The sequence below is a fragment of the Cygnus atratus genome, chromosome 9 (assembly GCF_013377495.2).
Source record: "Cygnus atratus isolate AKBS03 ecotype Queensland, Australia chromosome 9, CAtr_DNAZoo_HiC_assembly, whole genome shotgun sequence".
In the NCBI taxonomy this organism is placed as follows: domain Eukaryota; kingdom Metazoa; phylum Chordata; class Aves; order Anseriformes; family Anatidae; genus Cygnus; species Cygnus atratus.
The window spans coordinates 9,470,920-9,486,768 of record NC_066370.1 but is presented as its reverse complement, the minus strand read 5'-3'; the positions used below and the strand labels follow the sequence as shown (position 1 = coordinate 9,486,768).

At 53.2% G+C, this 15,849-nt stretch overlaps 1 protein-coding gene across 1 annotated transcript; it reads right to left on the bottom strand.

Annotated features, from left to right (window-relative positions):
* Nucleotides 1–2,242: 2,242 nt before the first annotated feature.
* NGEF (neuronal guanine nucleotide exchange factor) lies at nucleotides 2,243–15,003 on the bottom strand. Its single transcript, XM_035545029.2, has 10 exons — nucleotides 14,817–15,003; nucleotides 14,464–14,616; nucleotides 12,383–12,512; nucleotides 11,559–11,633; nucleotides 9,511–9,600; nucleotides 7,772–7,935; nucleotides 6,653–6,808; nucleotides 4,080–4,159; nucleotides 3,551–3,655; nucleotides 2,243–2,942 (listed from the first exon to the last, which is right to left on the bottom strand). The coding sequence occupies exons 1-10, from the start codon at nucleotides 14,972–14,974 to the stop codon at nucleotides 2,770–2,772; spliced, it is 1,284 nt and encodes a 427-aa protein (XP_035400922.1). The 5' UTR covers nucleotides 14,975–15,003; the 3' UTR covers nucleotides 2,243–2,769.
* Between the last annotated feature and the right edge of the window lie 846 nt (nucleotides 15,004–15,849).

Sequence of the window (15,849 nt, the reverse complement as noted above, 5' to 3'; positions counted from 1 at the left end):
GGCAGGTTCGACCGCGTCAGTGTCACCCCCCCCAGCCCGTGGCAGCAAGGGCCTTTGGGCTGGCAGCAGCTTTCCAAGTCTGTCCTGGTGGGGTGGTAACGGTGTTGGGTATCATCTGGCACAGCTTTCTTTGGGAGAGGGTGGTTAGGTGGTGTGTGCCACCCCAATTCTCCCCGGTGTCACCACACACCATTTTCCCACCCCTCCCCACCTCCACTCCCTGCCTTTGGCCCAGCTCCCCCTGTCCCCAGCACTCGCACTGGGGGGGGCACGCGGTTGGTCTGAGGGAGGAAGAAGAGGCAGGCGTGTCACTTTGGCGCTGGCTCGCTCAGCTATATTTCATCACACGGCAAACGAGACGACGAGAAGTTCCCCTCAGCTCACTGAGGCAGCCTGGCGGGGTCCAGGGGGCTCCAGCCCGTGCTTGTGGGGCCCAGGCCTGGCCCTGTACAACACTGAGACCACTGAAACAGGCGTGCAGGGCTGGGTCTGAAGAAATAACACTGGATGCCACTTGGTGCCTGAAAACGGCACAGCCTGTGCCTAGGGTTTGAAGTCATAAAAGGTCACAACAGAGCAAGAGTGAGTCCCAGGGTTTGGCGGCGGGGGGTGGGACAGCGTGCTGCAGCCCCGCGCCCCTCTTCCCCTGCAAGGAATACAGCAGGGCATCCGTGTCCTGGCACTGGGGAACCTGGGTCAGCCCCTCTGCTACTGAACAGCTGGTGCTGAGGGGTGCAGGAGCCTTTATGTACTAAGAAGCGTCCCAGGTAGGCATGTGGGACTTCAGCGCTGGGCTGGCTGCAGCTCTGGGGTGTGCTCATTTCACGGGTAGCTTGGGCTGCCTGGAGCCAGAGCTCCCCCGGGTTTTGCACTGGAGGATTTGCAGCTGCTGCAGGGTCCGGGCCCTGAGGTGGAGCTCTGGCTGTGCTCAGAAAACTGCCTGGGGGCAGGGGGGAGGGACATGGGGGTCCCTGGTGGGTGGGTGAGCCCTGGCACCAAGCTGGAGGCTGCGGGCAGGGTTGCAGCCTTGGGGCTGGGCTCTGGTGGGGGCCGGGAGCCTCCAGCCTGTGCATGCTGCTGTCAGGTGGACACCCTGCCGTGCTGGCTGCTGTCGGGTGCTCCTGCTAAGGTGGTGGCACTGAGCTGGGCCCGAGGGAGGAACTCACTCTGTGCTCCCTTTGCTGCTGTGGCTCCCGCGGGTTTGTTCCTGGGGTCTGGCTGCAGCCGGCCTTGGGCCGTGCACCCCTGCATGACTTAGCCCCTCCACCTGCAGCCCCAGTGCAGCTCTGCAGAGCCCCCTTTCAGCAGCTCTCCTCTGTCCTCCCCTGCTGCCACCAGCGCAGACACACCCTGTGTGGGGCTGCTGTGTGGCTCCACGGGCAGGCAGCTGCTCTCCACCCCATTTTTGAGCACAGCCAGGACACCAGCGGAGCATGCGGCAGCGCAGACCCCAGGCAGTGCTTGGAAGACTCCTTGCAGCGTTACAGAAAGTTGCTCGATAACCGTGATTCCGTGACCAATGCCAGTTGCAGCTCGGGACCAGCCTGTGGCCACGCGTGGGCCTGTTTGCAGCCAGGCTGTTGAGCAGCAGGCAGCTGCCGCGGGGCTGCTTCGTGCTGGGTTTGTCCCCTGGCTGCTCTTGATGCTGTGCCCTGGGCTCCATGCGATGCTCAGTGTCACAGCTGGAAGGAGTGGTGACCTGGCTCTGCAGGCGACGGGGTTTGCGTATATACACGGGGGTGAGCCTGTACAGAGAGGCTGTGTGCACAGCTGGGAGGAGTGGGGTACAAGCATGCAGGTGTGATCGCTGGGCCTCCTGCAGCGTGCCGTGTGACAACAGCTCCCGGGGGACCGTCACCTGCCTGCTGCACGGCGCCCGGCTCTGCTGGTGCTCCCGGAGCCCTGCAGCACGTGGTGGGGCGGCGCTGGGCAGCGCAGACCGTATGCAGGCGCTGGCCTCCTGTGAGCACCGGCTCAGCCGGTGAAGGCGCCGGTGCTGGCTTCTGCAGCAGCGCTGCGGAGGGGCTGCCAGCTGTAGAAGAGAAATGAGCTGTGGAGCAGGACCCAGGTGTGTTCCGAGGCCTTCAGGTGGCAGGGGCGTGGGTCGGGGCATTTGAGGTCAGGCTGCTGGTGGAACGGGGCTGTGTTCACAGCATCTGGAAGTGGATCGAGGGTCTGCCGGGGGAAGGTGCTGCTGTGAAGCCGCTGGGGAAATGGGATTCCTGGGGCTCTTCCCAGCCCTGGTGCTAACGGGCTGTGTGAGAGGATGAGAGACAGCTCCTCTGCTTCAGCTTCCATGCCTGTAAGAGGCAGCTTTAGGAAAGCCTCTAACTCAGAAGGTAGTGATGAGCTGGAAGTGCTCAAATGGGTGGTGCTAATTGCTGCGTTCTGTCTGCTCTATGTGCCCTTCCCAGGCAGCCTGAGCCAGCTCCAGCTGGAACATGTGCAGGGAATTGGGGGGTCAAGGCGGAACCCCCCTCAGCCCCTGGTTCCCTCGCTGCTCAGCTGGCTGGCACCTCGTGTTGCGTCAGTTTGGGCTCATGCTCTTTGGAAAGGTGTTCTGTCAGCCAGTTGGAAGCACTGGGCTCCAGGGAAGGATCAGCGCTGCAGAAAGCGTGGCGGGCAGCCCAGCGACTGTGGCCCATTTATCCAGGGGTGTGTGTGCTTGGTCTGGCGCGCCAGGTCCTGCACCACTGTCCCCTCCCAGACGGCAGCCTCTGTCCTTTGCCCCCTCCCAGCTGCGCTCCAGCCGCTCGGGTCTGCCAGCGGTCATTGGCGGTTCCTGCTGCCCAGTTTCCTCCGCTGACTGTCGTCCGACTTGTGCACCCGGAAACACTCCTTCAAGTTCTGGGCTCGGATTTTGGGGTTCAGGATCTCCTCCCCCATAGAACTGGGGAACCAGCCCCTCTCCTGATCGTGAAGACGCTCCCCAAAGATCCAGCCTGAGCAGAGACAGAGACAGGCACACATCAGGAAGGCCTGGCCGCTGCTCCTGTGCTGGGGCTGCCGTTCTGGGAAGAGCCGTGGAGCTGGCAGTGCTGTCTGGAAGCTGCCATTAGCTCCTCGGAGGCTGGCTGTGCTGGAGGCTGTCCAGTTTGTAAGTCTAGTCAAGGAGGCCCGCTTGCCCGAGCAGTGCTGTGTTTGGACAACTGGCTAAAGGGCAGCCAGCAGAAGGCAGGCAGTGCTTCCACTGAGCACCCTCTGCTGTCCCTGACACCACAGGAGGGGTCCCAGCAGAGACCCAGCGAGCTCCTCAGCTACAAGTGTGGGCCAGGCAGAGATATGGACCAGGCTGCAAAGCATCATCAAGGTAGGCACGACTCCGGGTCACACTTTGGGTGGCTGTGCCAGCCCTGCCACGGCCCAGGGCAGCCGAGGTTTGCTGAGCATTAAGAGGCAGCAGTAATGCCCTCGTTCTGCTGCAAGCTCCCTTGGCTGCGAGGCTGGCACTGCCTCTTCCCACCCAGATCCCCCGTCCTGTCCGCTCAGCCGAGGGCAAAGCCCACCCCTCCGCAGACACCCGTTCCCTGTACCCCCGTACCCCCCCTACCATCGTCCGTCTTGTCCAGGATGTTGAGGACGTCGGCCAACTCTAAGGACAGCTCATCCGGCTGCTGGGCCACGTAGGGGTGCACGCACTGGATCTGCGGGCAGTCTGCCAGGGGACAGGGTGAGAGTGAGGGACAGGCCAGGACACAGACTGCTGCAGGACAGCAGCTCGGGGGGTGTAACACCGCGACCTCCGTGAATGTCCCCCCTGATCTAGTGAGAAACCCTGTGGAGGGCATGCACTGGGGAGCGTTTCTGTGAGGAAGGGCCTGGGGTGCAAGCCTGCACTGCATGGCCTGAGTAGTGCAGGCGGGATGGGGAGTGCTGGTGCTGCCCAGCCCAAGCTGGAGGGGAACAAGGTCAGGGCCAGGCCTTGACAAGTGGGTATCAGTGGTGCAAACGCAAGGGGAGCCCAGGGAGAGGCTCCCACAGGGCCCTAAGGCCTTGGGGCAGGATGGGGAGATCAAGGCAGATGAAGGGGCCCTGGGATAGGGGTGAAGAGCTCCTGGCTGCTGTGCAGTGTCTCTTACCAACAAGCCTGGATGTAAAGGAAACAAACTTGGTTCTTCGGTTTGGGGCCAGCGAAATCATCCAGCGCTTCATCTCGCTCCTGCATTGGGGAAATAAGCCAAGGCTGTGAATACAGGAGAGTCCTAGAGACACCACCTCTCCTACCCGCCCAGCCCCGAGCTCCTGATTCCTTCTCTCACGGCCCTTTCCTGCCTGTCTCCCTGGGGTTCTGGACTCACTGGTGGTGCTGAGCCTCCCTCTGGCACACACCAGCTGGGATGTCCCACGGGTGACAGTGCCCCAAGGCACCAAGCCCCAGCCCTGCCCCACAAGCCCGGCTGGCCTCTGGGCCCTGGTGCTGGCCATCCCTGCGAGCAGTGTGGCTGCAGCGAGCCAGTGGCAGCAGGAGGGAGCTTGGCCTCCTTCGAGCTCTGCCCAGGAACAGCAGCTCCTGGCCCAGCGAGGTCAACAGGAGCGGTTTTCCCTGGTGAAACACAGTCAGAGGAACATCTATTCCCACGGCTGCTGTGCAGGAACACTTGAAGGGTATTGCTGAGCAGTTTGCAGAGGAACGCTGTGGCCTACCCAGGTATGGCTCGCTTGGCAGCGGCTGAGACGAAAGCCACGTGAGCACACTGTCAGCTCCAGCACACGGTTACTAAAGGCGAGGCCTGGAGCTGCAGCAGGAGGATGAAGATTTCACACGTGCTCGAGAAGCCCCTGCCTTGGCATCCCCTCCTTTTCTCTTCACGTGCTGCAGCTTCTGGCTGAAGGAGCAGCTGTGCTCCCAGCCCCGAGGGAGCCAGGACTTTCTCCCTCCTCGGATGGTAGCTTTTAAACCTGAATTTGATGCACACCTAAAGCCACTGGAGCCTCCTCTGGGAGGAGCGGCTAAAAGGGAGCTGAGAAGGAAATGTGCTGACAGATGGACCTGCAGAGCTGGCAGCAAAGTGCAATGCCTGGGGCCAGTGAATCCAGCTGCAGGTCGAGCACAGCCCCGCAGGGGGAAGATGCACGGGATGGGGACCCTGTGCTCTGAGGGGCTGGCACAGAGATTAGCTCACGAGTCTCGCTGTGGTGCTGGCTGCCCGCCTGTTCCTTGCAGGGCTCTTTGGATCCTCCCTGCAGCGCCCTGCCTTCTCTCAGCCAGTGAGGGGCCCGCCTGTGCGCCAGGACCGCCCCTGTGCCCAGCTGTGCCCAAACTCAGAGCAGCTGCTGGTGCTGGCAGAGCCCAGCCGGGGCGCTAGCTGCAAGCTGCCACTGAGCAGATTGTCGCTGCTGTGTGGGTTCGGAGCTGGGAAATGCTGTGAGATCTGTCAAGTACATGCAGCAGTTGCTGTTTGGCATCCGCTTCCCTCTTCTAATTCTTCGCTTTTCTGGTCCGTGGCTGGCACTGTCCAGACCTCTCCTGCAGCTCCAGAACAGCAGCCTCCGGCAGGCACCACAACGCCCCTCAGGCCACCAGACCTGTGGGCACGCCTTGGGAAGGCTCTCACGCTCACAGTGGCTCAAAGACAGAGCAGGACACAAACACAGAAACGCAATTAAATCCCCAGGCTGAGGCAAACCCTGGCCTGGTTTATCATTCTCTGCACAGCTCAGGCTCACAGACGTCAGCTGTGCGTTTGCCCTGCACGATGTGACTGACATCTCTATTTTCAGCACAGGAAAGCTGCAGTCACATAGCTGGGGGGAAGGTGCAGGTGCTTGCTGTGCCAGGGGCTTGTCTTCCTCATCCTGGTGCTGCAGATATGGATGTCAAACACTGTTGAACAGCGAAGCAACATCAAGCTGAGGGGTGCACAGTCTCCAGTAGCTGCTTAACTGGTGGTACGTCTGCCTGTATGGCACCTTTAACAGCACAGAATCTGTGCCTGGAAAAACGTGGGTCTGGTGAGTCTTGGGTCAATGAGAAGGTCAGGCACTGAGCTCCAAAACAATCCTGCCTGTGTTAGTGCAGCTGAATCATTTGCCCGGTCTGAGCTTGTTGGAGCCTGCAGTGAAAAATCCATGAGCCAAATAAGCTATATCCAGGGAGACAAGGAGGCCCTGAGCAGCAGAGGGCTGCTGCAAGGTCAGGATCGGCTGTGGGAGGCACTGAGGAAGAGGCCTTGTCTTCTCCTATTTGCCTACGACGAGGAGTCACTTTGCTTCGCAGGCCTGGTCAGGCACGGCTTCTGTCTCGGTGGCTGAGCCGCTGGCAGCGTGTGCAGGACACATCCTGTTTGTTTTACTGCGTACGCTGCAGGCTGTACATCAGGTGGGCTCCTGGGCCAGGACTGATTTCTGAACTCTGCCCCAGGACACAAAGTGCCTGTCTGTCTTCCACCATGGGTGCTACACATCCACCATACAGGAGAGAAACCTGCCTGCTTCCCTAATGCCTTTCAGGAAGAGAGACTGAAGGTGGCCATGGGAGAACAATTTGTAGGGTCAGCCACGATGGCCTAAGGCCAGCTGAGCAGTGGGATCTCTGGCTGCTTGACCCCGGTAAGTCCTGAGGGCTTCTCCCCGTGCCTGCGTGCTGCTGCCCCTGCCTGGGAGTAAGGAGGGAGCAATGCTGCGTGCTGGGGGGTGACTGCGTTGTACTCACTGGGATGATGCCTTCAGCATGTAGCTGGCCTCCCGGTCGTCTGCATTCTCGAGCAGCCTCAGGATGAAGACGTTGGCCAAACTCTGCCCCTGGTCTTCTAATTCCTCCACCCGAAGAAGCCCCCGTGGCGCCGAGTCAAACACTTGGTACTTGTCCCTGAGAGGGGTTAAAGAGAAGATGAGGAAAACCTGCAGGTATGGCACAACAGTTTGTCTTCATCCACCCAGAACTGTACTGGGGCCAGACCAAGAACCTCTGTATGGAAGGAGGAGAAAAGATGCCCTGCTGTGGGAAGGGATGAGCGGGTGGCTGCGAAACCTCACCGCAAAGCAACAGACCCTCTCCTTGCTCAGCCTTAGGCATCCCGCGTGGCCGAAAACAAGTTGCTTGCTCTGTGCAACTCGTGTACAAAACACAGATGGTGCTCCCTCAAAGGGGACTGTGAGGCTCAATTCATTCCTATTTGTAAAATGCCTCTGTGTTTTCTGGATGCGAGCTGCCGCAGAAGCAAAATATTTCCAGGCATACAGACACTGCGGCGACATGTTTATTAGAAATGTTGGACTGGCGAGATGCTCCCTACCGGTGAGTCTAGTTAGTGCTACAAAGAACGCGCTGTTCTCTGGGACCCGTCTGTTTGTGCTGCTGTATTTCACTGGTCTCTAGCTTCACAAAACACAGTCCTAAGCACGATGACATTCCCCTCTTCCTGAGGCAGGTTATACCACGTCAAATATAACCGCTAGCCTCAGGCCTAAATTTATACCCCTCCCCACTGCTCAAATTTTCTAGACTCCTTTCTTAGAAACTTAACTGACTAAATCTGAGCTGTTCCTCAGGCAGCGATGAGTCAAAAAAGCACTTCTTGACAGGAAGACAGGCCTCCTGGATCAGCCTGCCAGCTGATGTAACTCAGTGCCACTCTGCAGAAACTGGTGGATACGCGTTTGCTTCTCCTGCTGGGAGACCTGCCCTGAAATCTGCACAAATCTGACAGAAAGTCCTGTTTGCCATCAAGTTTCAGCTGGCGAGCTGCACCACCCACGAACAGCCAGTGCTCCCCACCTGCGCTTACAAAGGGCTTAAAGTGCCTGTATGCATCCTGAATTTTCCACTTACCCAGGAATTTGCCGGCAAATTACCAGCAGATCATTGAAAAGGAACAAGTAGATTTCTCTGAAGAGCTTCTTGGTACGAAGCGTTCGCGATGTCTTCGGACCATTCATTTGCTGCAGTTCCCCCTGTTTCAGCAGCCAGCGGGAGTGAGAGATGATGGGCACAGACTAGAAGTTAGAAAAAGACAGCAACAGTGAGAAGGGCAACAAATCCATGGGCTTTTGCAGTTCAGAGGCTGAAAGCAACAGGCCACGAAGAAGGAATTTCAAGTGAGCTCCCATCACAACGTCTCCCGCCGCAGAGGATGGATGGAGAGCTGCACAGAGAGCGCAGTGTGCTCTTACAGCCACACCACAGCCCAGCACAGAGAGTAACAGAGCTCAGACAGGGACACAAGCAGGGGCCCAAGAACGAACAAACAGTCCAGGGCAGCAGTGCTCGAGTGCCCAGTGCTGGATTTAAACACCAGGCTACGCCCTGCACAGCCTGATCCAGTCGCTGGAGCATCCCGTGTCTCATCACCAAGCCAGAGAGACTGGCTTTCAAAAACATGTAGTTGGCATTTTGGCTGTGAAAAAAGCAGGTTAAACAAGTTCTCAGGGGACGGCTCTGTCCCAGCCAGGAGCAGCCACTACAGCATTTATGCTAGAGTTTTACAAAATATTATTTTAAAAACAGAAGCCCAGAACAAAGCACTTCTTATATTAGGACACTACATTTTTGGTCAAATGACTGAAATACTTGAAAATATCACCATAACTGCTACCCTTTCCACCATCTCTCCCTCCCACGTTTGTCACATGCCCTGTGGTGCAGTCTTTCTTTCTGTGCCCCTGCATTATTTTCACCAGAGGAGCCCTGCCCGTGTCAGTGCCCAGGGTGACCTGCTCCAGCCTGCCACTGCAGCCTCAGCTGTGCAAGTGATGAAGGCAGTCTTGTGGCTACTGCAACCCAAAGCTGGCCTGAGGACTGTGGTCTTGCCTAGACCCCCTGGTTTTGGGGTTTGGAAAATCAAATTTTTGGGGTGCCAAGTGTGGCCTTCCAAACAAATGGTCTCAATTTTTATTTTTTTTAATTTTTCTTCAGTTGCTCAGGTATGTATAAAGGTTGCTGGGAAACTATGTATGTTCCTTAAAGTTAGTGAAGCACACAGATCTGAGGAGCGCTTTCACAGCACTCATGAAAAGAACCAGTGACTTTATACTTAGCACTGGAGTTTCTTGGCATGTATTAAGTAAGATCTGGTCAGAAGTCCCTAAATATTCAGTCATTCCCTGAGTGGATCCAGAACAGATCAACAGGTGATTAGAGGCATAGTGCACGAAGACATGGATGAATTAAATATGGGGGGACAGCCTTCATTTTGGTATTTTCCAGCTTTGAAGTGTTTTTCTTTGTAGATTTAATCTTCCTTTAATGTCACCTGTAATGTAAAATATAGCTGCCAGTGCATCACAGCCCCGTACACGTGCGACACGCTGCCTCTAGCACTGCCCCGGCTGCTGCAGCGCAGTGCACAGAGACCACAGGCACCGTCCTAGTGCCCATGTGGGTGCAGTGCCCGTGGCAGCACTTCTCCTTCGAAGTTTCAAGCAGGGCAGCGTGGACAGGCAGTGCACTGCCACAACTGAATGTCACTGCAGGGAGTGCAACTGGGTTACTGCTGCTGGGTATGCGCATGCAACACCTGGATGCTGCTGGTTCACTGTCTGCAGAGGGTTGTTACCAACTCATGCTTATACCTTGATCTTAAATTCCAGTTTCTTCTGGATGCTGATCATCTGCTCTGTTCGGCTCATCTTCCTGACACCTTCATTACACGCTTTCACCACCTGGAGAAAGAATAGGAAGATTTGTTTCCAATGGCCTGAACAGGTAAGTGCTGTAAAGCATGGAAAGGCCTGACCTTGACAGGGTAAGTGCCTTGCTGTAACAGGAACTGAACAAACCAGGCTCTTCCATCAACACTGTATTCACATGAAAAAGGGGAGGAGAACAAAACAAAAGAAAAAAAACCAGCACCCAGAAGACGTTATAGCCAGAAGCTGAATGTCAAGACATGTTAGATGGCTGCCTTTGGGTACTGAATAAGACAGTGCTAAGCATCAGTCCTGGCTGTGCAGCAAAGGGAACAACTCGTTTACCAGATTCTGACACGCCATGCATCTCTTCTCCATCTCCAGCATTTGAAAAAAAAAAAAAAAAAAAGGTACATGCACAGTATTATCTTCAAGAAGAGAGCGAACCAAAGATCTTCATTTCAAAGGCAGAAATGCTGTGGTTCTGCCAAGCAGCACCAGCTGCCAAGGCTATGATGGAACGTCCCACGAAAGAGATGTTCCTTGTGGTCCATCTGGGTCCAAGTACAAACTTTTGACAGAAAAAGCACAGACAATGTGCAGGCACTACCCTGTTACAGGGACCTTAACCTAGATGCTACTGCTTCTTTCATAAGGAGCAACTCTCTTGAGAACTGGTTAGGTACAAAAATTATGTTGGAGAACATGCTCCACTTTGTGCACTGCTTCTGTTACTGAAAATCCACCAGAACATCAGCAACTGAAACCACGAGCTGCTCCTACCTATCCAGTAAGATACTTGCAGTGAAAATTAAGCACCAGCTGGCCTCTGTTGTAATGCCTGCATCCAGCTGGATGCTAGGCATCTAAACTTAAACATTTTCAGGTAAGTAACCATAAGAAGGGAGTTAGGAAATCAACTACAAAATGAGCATTTTTGCAACAGCAGTGCTTGTCATCTGCATGCTACAGTAACAGCCTCCCTCAAACTTTTAACCAATGGAAAAAACAAAATAGGCTGGCAGATGCATCATCATCATGCAAATATGAAGTAACACAGAATATTCTTTTGTCATTAAGGCCTCTGTTTTTATCCCTAGCAATCTCCCAAGTGTAGATTTCATATGCTAGTTTAGGGTAAATCCAACAGTCATTTTGTTTTAGTATTTCAGTCATAAGCTGCAACCATATCCTCAGGCTGATGCTCGAGCACAATTTTCAACTTGAAATGCTTATTCTGAATTGCAGGATTCAAGAGATACTCCAGGCTTCTGAAGGTCATTAAGAGAAGGGGATTCAAACACCTTGGTCCCTGTAGTGCCCTGTTCCAGCCACGTAGCTGCCAGCAACTCCAGATGGCATTCCAGACCTTTCAAATGTGTCAACCAAAGGGGGGTCACCCGGTATGACCATGTCAGGAACAGCCCTGGTGCAAAACAATGCCTGTCCAGCACTTTGTGCACCACAGTAACAAGCACAACTGAATTCCACCTGAACACCAGGGCTTGTACCATCATCAGTTAAAAGGGATAAAAGCAGGTATGTTCACTTCATTGAGAAACTTATTCTAGGTCAGAGGAAGAGATGTGCTGCATTGGAGGAAACCTGATACAGTCATACTCGACTGCCTGTTGCAGCTAAACACATCTCTCAGTAGGATCCATCACCCTCAGGCATCTGCAAAAACACCTTGTATTCTTGAAAACCCCAAGGGAAAGCATTGTCTCAGCCCTTCCTAGAGAGGAAACACATGCATCTGTTGTTAGTAAGGGATTTTTCCCTGACTGACATTAAATAGCTGCTGGATTGGTTCATCTTTGAGAGCAAGGAAGACTTTAAAAAAAAAAAAAAAAACCTCTTGAAACATAGTGTCGGGATTTAAAAGGAAGCTCCAGGAGTGAATGAATGCAGTTTGTAGGTCTCTTCTGGGGAGAAACTGGGCATACTTGTTCCATCTTAATGGCCTTCAGATATAGTTCATTCAAACTTACTGTTTCTAGCTCCTTATGTGCATCCAGCGCAGTGGTTTCCCTCTCAGACTTCTCTTCTACTTTCTTCAAAATATTCTGTAGGGGAGCAAAGGCTGTGTTAACTTTCCAATCTGACAGCACAGAAAGGTCTTTGCTATACCTGGAGTTATTTCTGGCCATTGGCCTAATTACAGGGTGGATGATTGAGTACAGGGACTCCCACCTCTTAGCTCCTGTTTTTCATTAAAGCTTGTTCCCATCTGACTACTACTGAATATCTAAAAGAAGTATAGCAGGCAGACCCCCATTTTATTAAAAAAAAAAATAGATAAAGCTGGCATTAGCAGGTAGTGTTTGCTAATCCAAATTGGATAAGATCTTTTGGGACTGAGCTGCCTCCTCATCCCTAGAAGCATGTCCTCTAGTGCAATGTTCAGACATGCTGGCAAAGCACAGCTGCCGCACTCTGGCCCAAGCCACCATGATTTGGGTATTACACACAATTTTGGAGCTGTTTTACACTGTGCACCTGTACATGAGCAGCCTAACCATTAGGCAGTTGGCTTATCGTACCACTGCTACCCCTTCTAGCAGCTCTACAGTAAAGCTCCTCCTCAACTCTTATTTAGTAAAAACTACAAGGCAAATTCAACATCAGGTTGGAGATGTTCTCTCCGTGACTGAAAACTTTCCCATAGTTGACAACGTCCTATTCTGTGGAAAAACTTCACCCAGCTCTAGGGCTGATCTTGGCTGTTTGTAAGCCTCATTGTGAACCGTTGGACAGGAGAACTCCAGGAGTGATGCAGAAGACCTTTGGACAACACAGAAGAGCAAAACTCTACCTGCACGAGTAGCTTGAGCCGCGTGATCCTTTGAAATGGCAAAATCAGGAAGGAAGAAAAGGACAGGCCTTTGCACTTGGGATCCAGCTCCAGCTGTGAGATCACTTCCCGGAAAGCTGGCTTGTCCTGGCTGAGGGGGGAAGGAGAGAGAGACCGAGAGAGTGCCACCCTGCATGTGACTTTGGTGTGTGGGTGGTGACCCAAAAGCAGCCCAGTCCCACAGACAGCATCTGCCTCGCTTCTCCCAGGAACAGAAAGGAAGGGAGGAGGAACCAAATGCTTCTAGGTGTATTTTGGTTTGAATCCAGAGCTATTTATAGAGTTGGAGGATGGAAAAAATAGTCTTTTAATGTACAAGCCATGGTAGCATGTTCACATGTGTAGCACATCTAGCTTAGCAGCATACGCTGTGTGCGTAGGTGTGTGTGAATGGGGTGTGTGTCCAAGTAGATGAGTCACAGGCATAATTATATATTTTTACACAGTTGGATCTCTGTGACAAGGTGAAATTCACACAGTCATAAGAACAAGACAAGCCACAAAACTTGGCTACTCCTGGCTGCTTAGCAGGAGGATGGAAATCGTTATCTGGCCTGAGAAGAGCACAGGCCATCCCCCAGGCCATTCCCAGGCGTTGCTGAGCCACAGACACGGCTGCGCTGAGCAGTTTCACAAGCCCCAGCTGCTGCAGTCAAAGCCAGCACCTCCTGGTGATTGTGAGGACCAGCCACGTGGAAGACTTCCGGAGCCCTGGCTAGCGAAACCAGCATGGATGTGAAGACATTGCTAACCATGCAGAACCTGTCTTCACTACCTGTGACTCGCAGCACTCCAAGAGAAGCTGCTTTAAGTGCTTCTCCTGCTGCAGCAGGTACTTGTGTCACCGTGTCACTTGCCAGAGCCACAGCAGAACGGACCTGAGCGTGTTTGAGAAACATAGCTGAAGTGGGGGCAGCTGTGAAACACCAGAGGCTTCAAGTTCAGCCAAGTGCTGTGAAATTCTTGGGCTAGCTTGGAGCCTGAGGAAGAGATTCTGTTCTTTTCAACGTCCTCCATATTCTCTCTCAGATGAAAAAAATACTGCCCTCTCAATCCATATCTAGGAATACTTCCAACTCAAATAGGTCCTTTTCAAGCTCAAGTAATCCAGCCTACTGCTGGTTCGCTTCTGAGTAGTTAGCTAATGACTCTGGACACACTGTTTATATTGCTCACCTCTGACTCAAGGAAACCCTGCAGTACCCTCCTTTTAGAGAGAACAGTTGGCCAAGCTCAGCAGAGGCTGCTTGGAATGGTGTTTTTTTTTGCCTCAAAAGCTGGAGATCAGAGAAAGGAAAGGATTAGGGCTCATTACACTCCCCCAAACCAGCTGCTGCTATGGGGAGGAAATATAGTGCAGCATGTTCAACGGGCTGTCCTGAAGGAATCCAGGCCATTGTAACTGAAGAAAAAAATTAATCCTCCTGCTCGAAGACAAGCCTGTAGGGCACTCTTCGTTTTGAGATGGTAGAATTCCTACCGGACCAAAAAACTAGCTGAACTTGAAAAATAATGCAAAAATATCTTGGATTATATCCTCAGGCATCGTGCCTGTATTTGTAACACCAGAATGTGATGAAAATGCCTTTTTTTTTTCCTTTTAAGAAAGTTTTGTTCTTTTGAAAAAAAAAAAATCTCAACTTCGGGAAGGTTCAGCCTTGCTGAGAAGCTCAGGAAAAGCAGTGGCTGTTCTTGCCTTCAGAGAGCTGCATCATATTCTCAGCCTTTCGATCTCTTGTCTCTACTTGCAGTTTAAAAATGCATGCATTTCACAAGCATGTGTTCTCATGTCCACTGAAAGCATTTCCCACAGCTGGGAACTGCTAGCTCTGAATTCATTTGGTATGCTCCTTGCCTACTCTCTCACCCCACCCTTACCATAAATTAGCCTTTTAATTATGTTTCCTTTTTTATAAATGCAGAGTAAAATCAGTGCAGTGGGAAATCCTGTTTCTGTACTATTTAGCAATATTGAAATTATTGCTAAATCAATGGCCTATGCGATTTTGGGAAGTAATACAGCATCAAGCACTGGAACTCACAGAAGCTGCTTGTAAGCTCTCTCCTGGTAGGTCTGGTTGGAGACGTAGGTGATGTACACAGAGAAGTGATTAACGGTGTGCTGGTAGACGATATCGCACACATCCGAGATCACAATATTCTCCTCCACGCGTTGCTCAAGGTCCAACAGGAAGCTAGATAAGAAAACCAGCACTCATTATGACCTGCACGTTCAACGTAATTCCCAGTTTCTGCCCCTTGGGCTGAAAGCAATTAACGTGTCCGCAAGCTTTTTGAAAAGGCTGGGTAGCAGACTGCTCAGTCTGCTCTCCAAACAAATTTAGCTGAAGAGATGCCGTTCAGCTAGCCAAAAATCCAGTGGCAGGTGTCTTACCGCTCACTGACAGCCATGACGTCCAGGACATTGGAGAAGAGGATGTGTGCCTCAGACTGGTGTAAGATCTTTTTCAGGCGTTCGTTCTCCATGAAGTGAGACACCAGCAGATTCAGACTCTTGTAATACGAGGCTTCGGAAGTAACCAGCTCAAACATCGCCTGGGGGAGAATCCCAAAGGCGGTCATCAGCAGGTACCTTCTACTTTCATAGGGAGGTGCATGCAGCATTAATGGGAACATCTGTGCTGCATGGAGTCATGGACATTGCCCCCACCCTCCAGACCCCGCGTGCAGGGAGAGGTAAATGTGCAGGGGTATTTCCCGTGTGTCACATAGGATAGGAAATCTTCCCCATCTCCCTCTCCTCTCCCCTAAGCTGTTTGACCACATTTCCTTCCACTGCACCTTCCCAGCAGAATTCTCTGTCTCTCAGATGAGCAGTCCCATGTTGTGCACGTGCTCACATAAAAGCACTTCCTACACCCTCCCCAGCATCACTCAGGTAGTTTGACCTGAGGGTGCCAAGTCCCCTGCACCCCCTGTCACCATCCTGCACATTCCTCTCCCCTATGGGGAGTTCCCTTTGGCAGTCTGCACACCCCCTCCAGCCCCATGCTGATCATGCAGCACTGGCTTGCTGTGGCTTGTTGTGCTCCCAGCAGGGTCTCGTTGCACCACCTATGCCCGTATTAGAAAAGCCGTGGGGTAGGGGTTGGCTGCACACCAGCACCCTGCGGTCCCAGCGTGCGACACGTGCTCCTTGGGGCACGGCTGATACGAACGCACAGCTATGGTGCTGCAAAGCCCTGCGTGTTCCCTGAACCTAAGGAAAGCCCAGGTGAGGCTCCCTGGCCAAGCCCAGCCATACACTTTTCTGACCCACTTCACCGAGGACCGGGACAAGGCACAGCAGTCCCTAACTGTTACTGTAAGTTATAAACAATCTCTGAATTTCAGCACTTGCTTTTCCTGTTAAAAGCGAAGTCATGGCGCAAAGCCCAGCTTCCTCAGGCCAGGGATGTGGTCTGGGG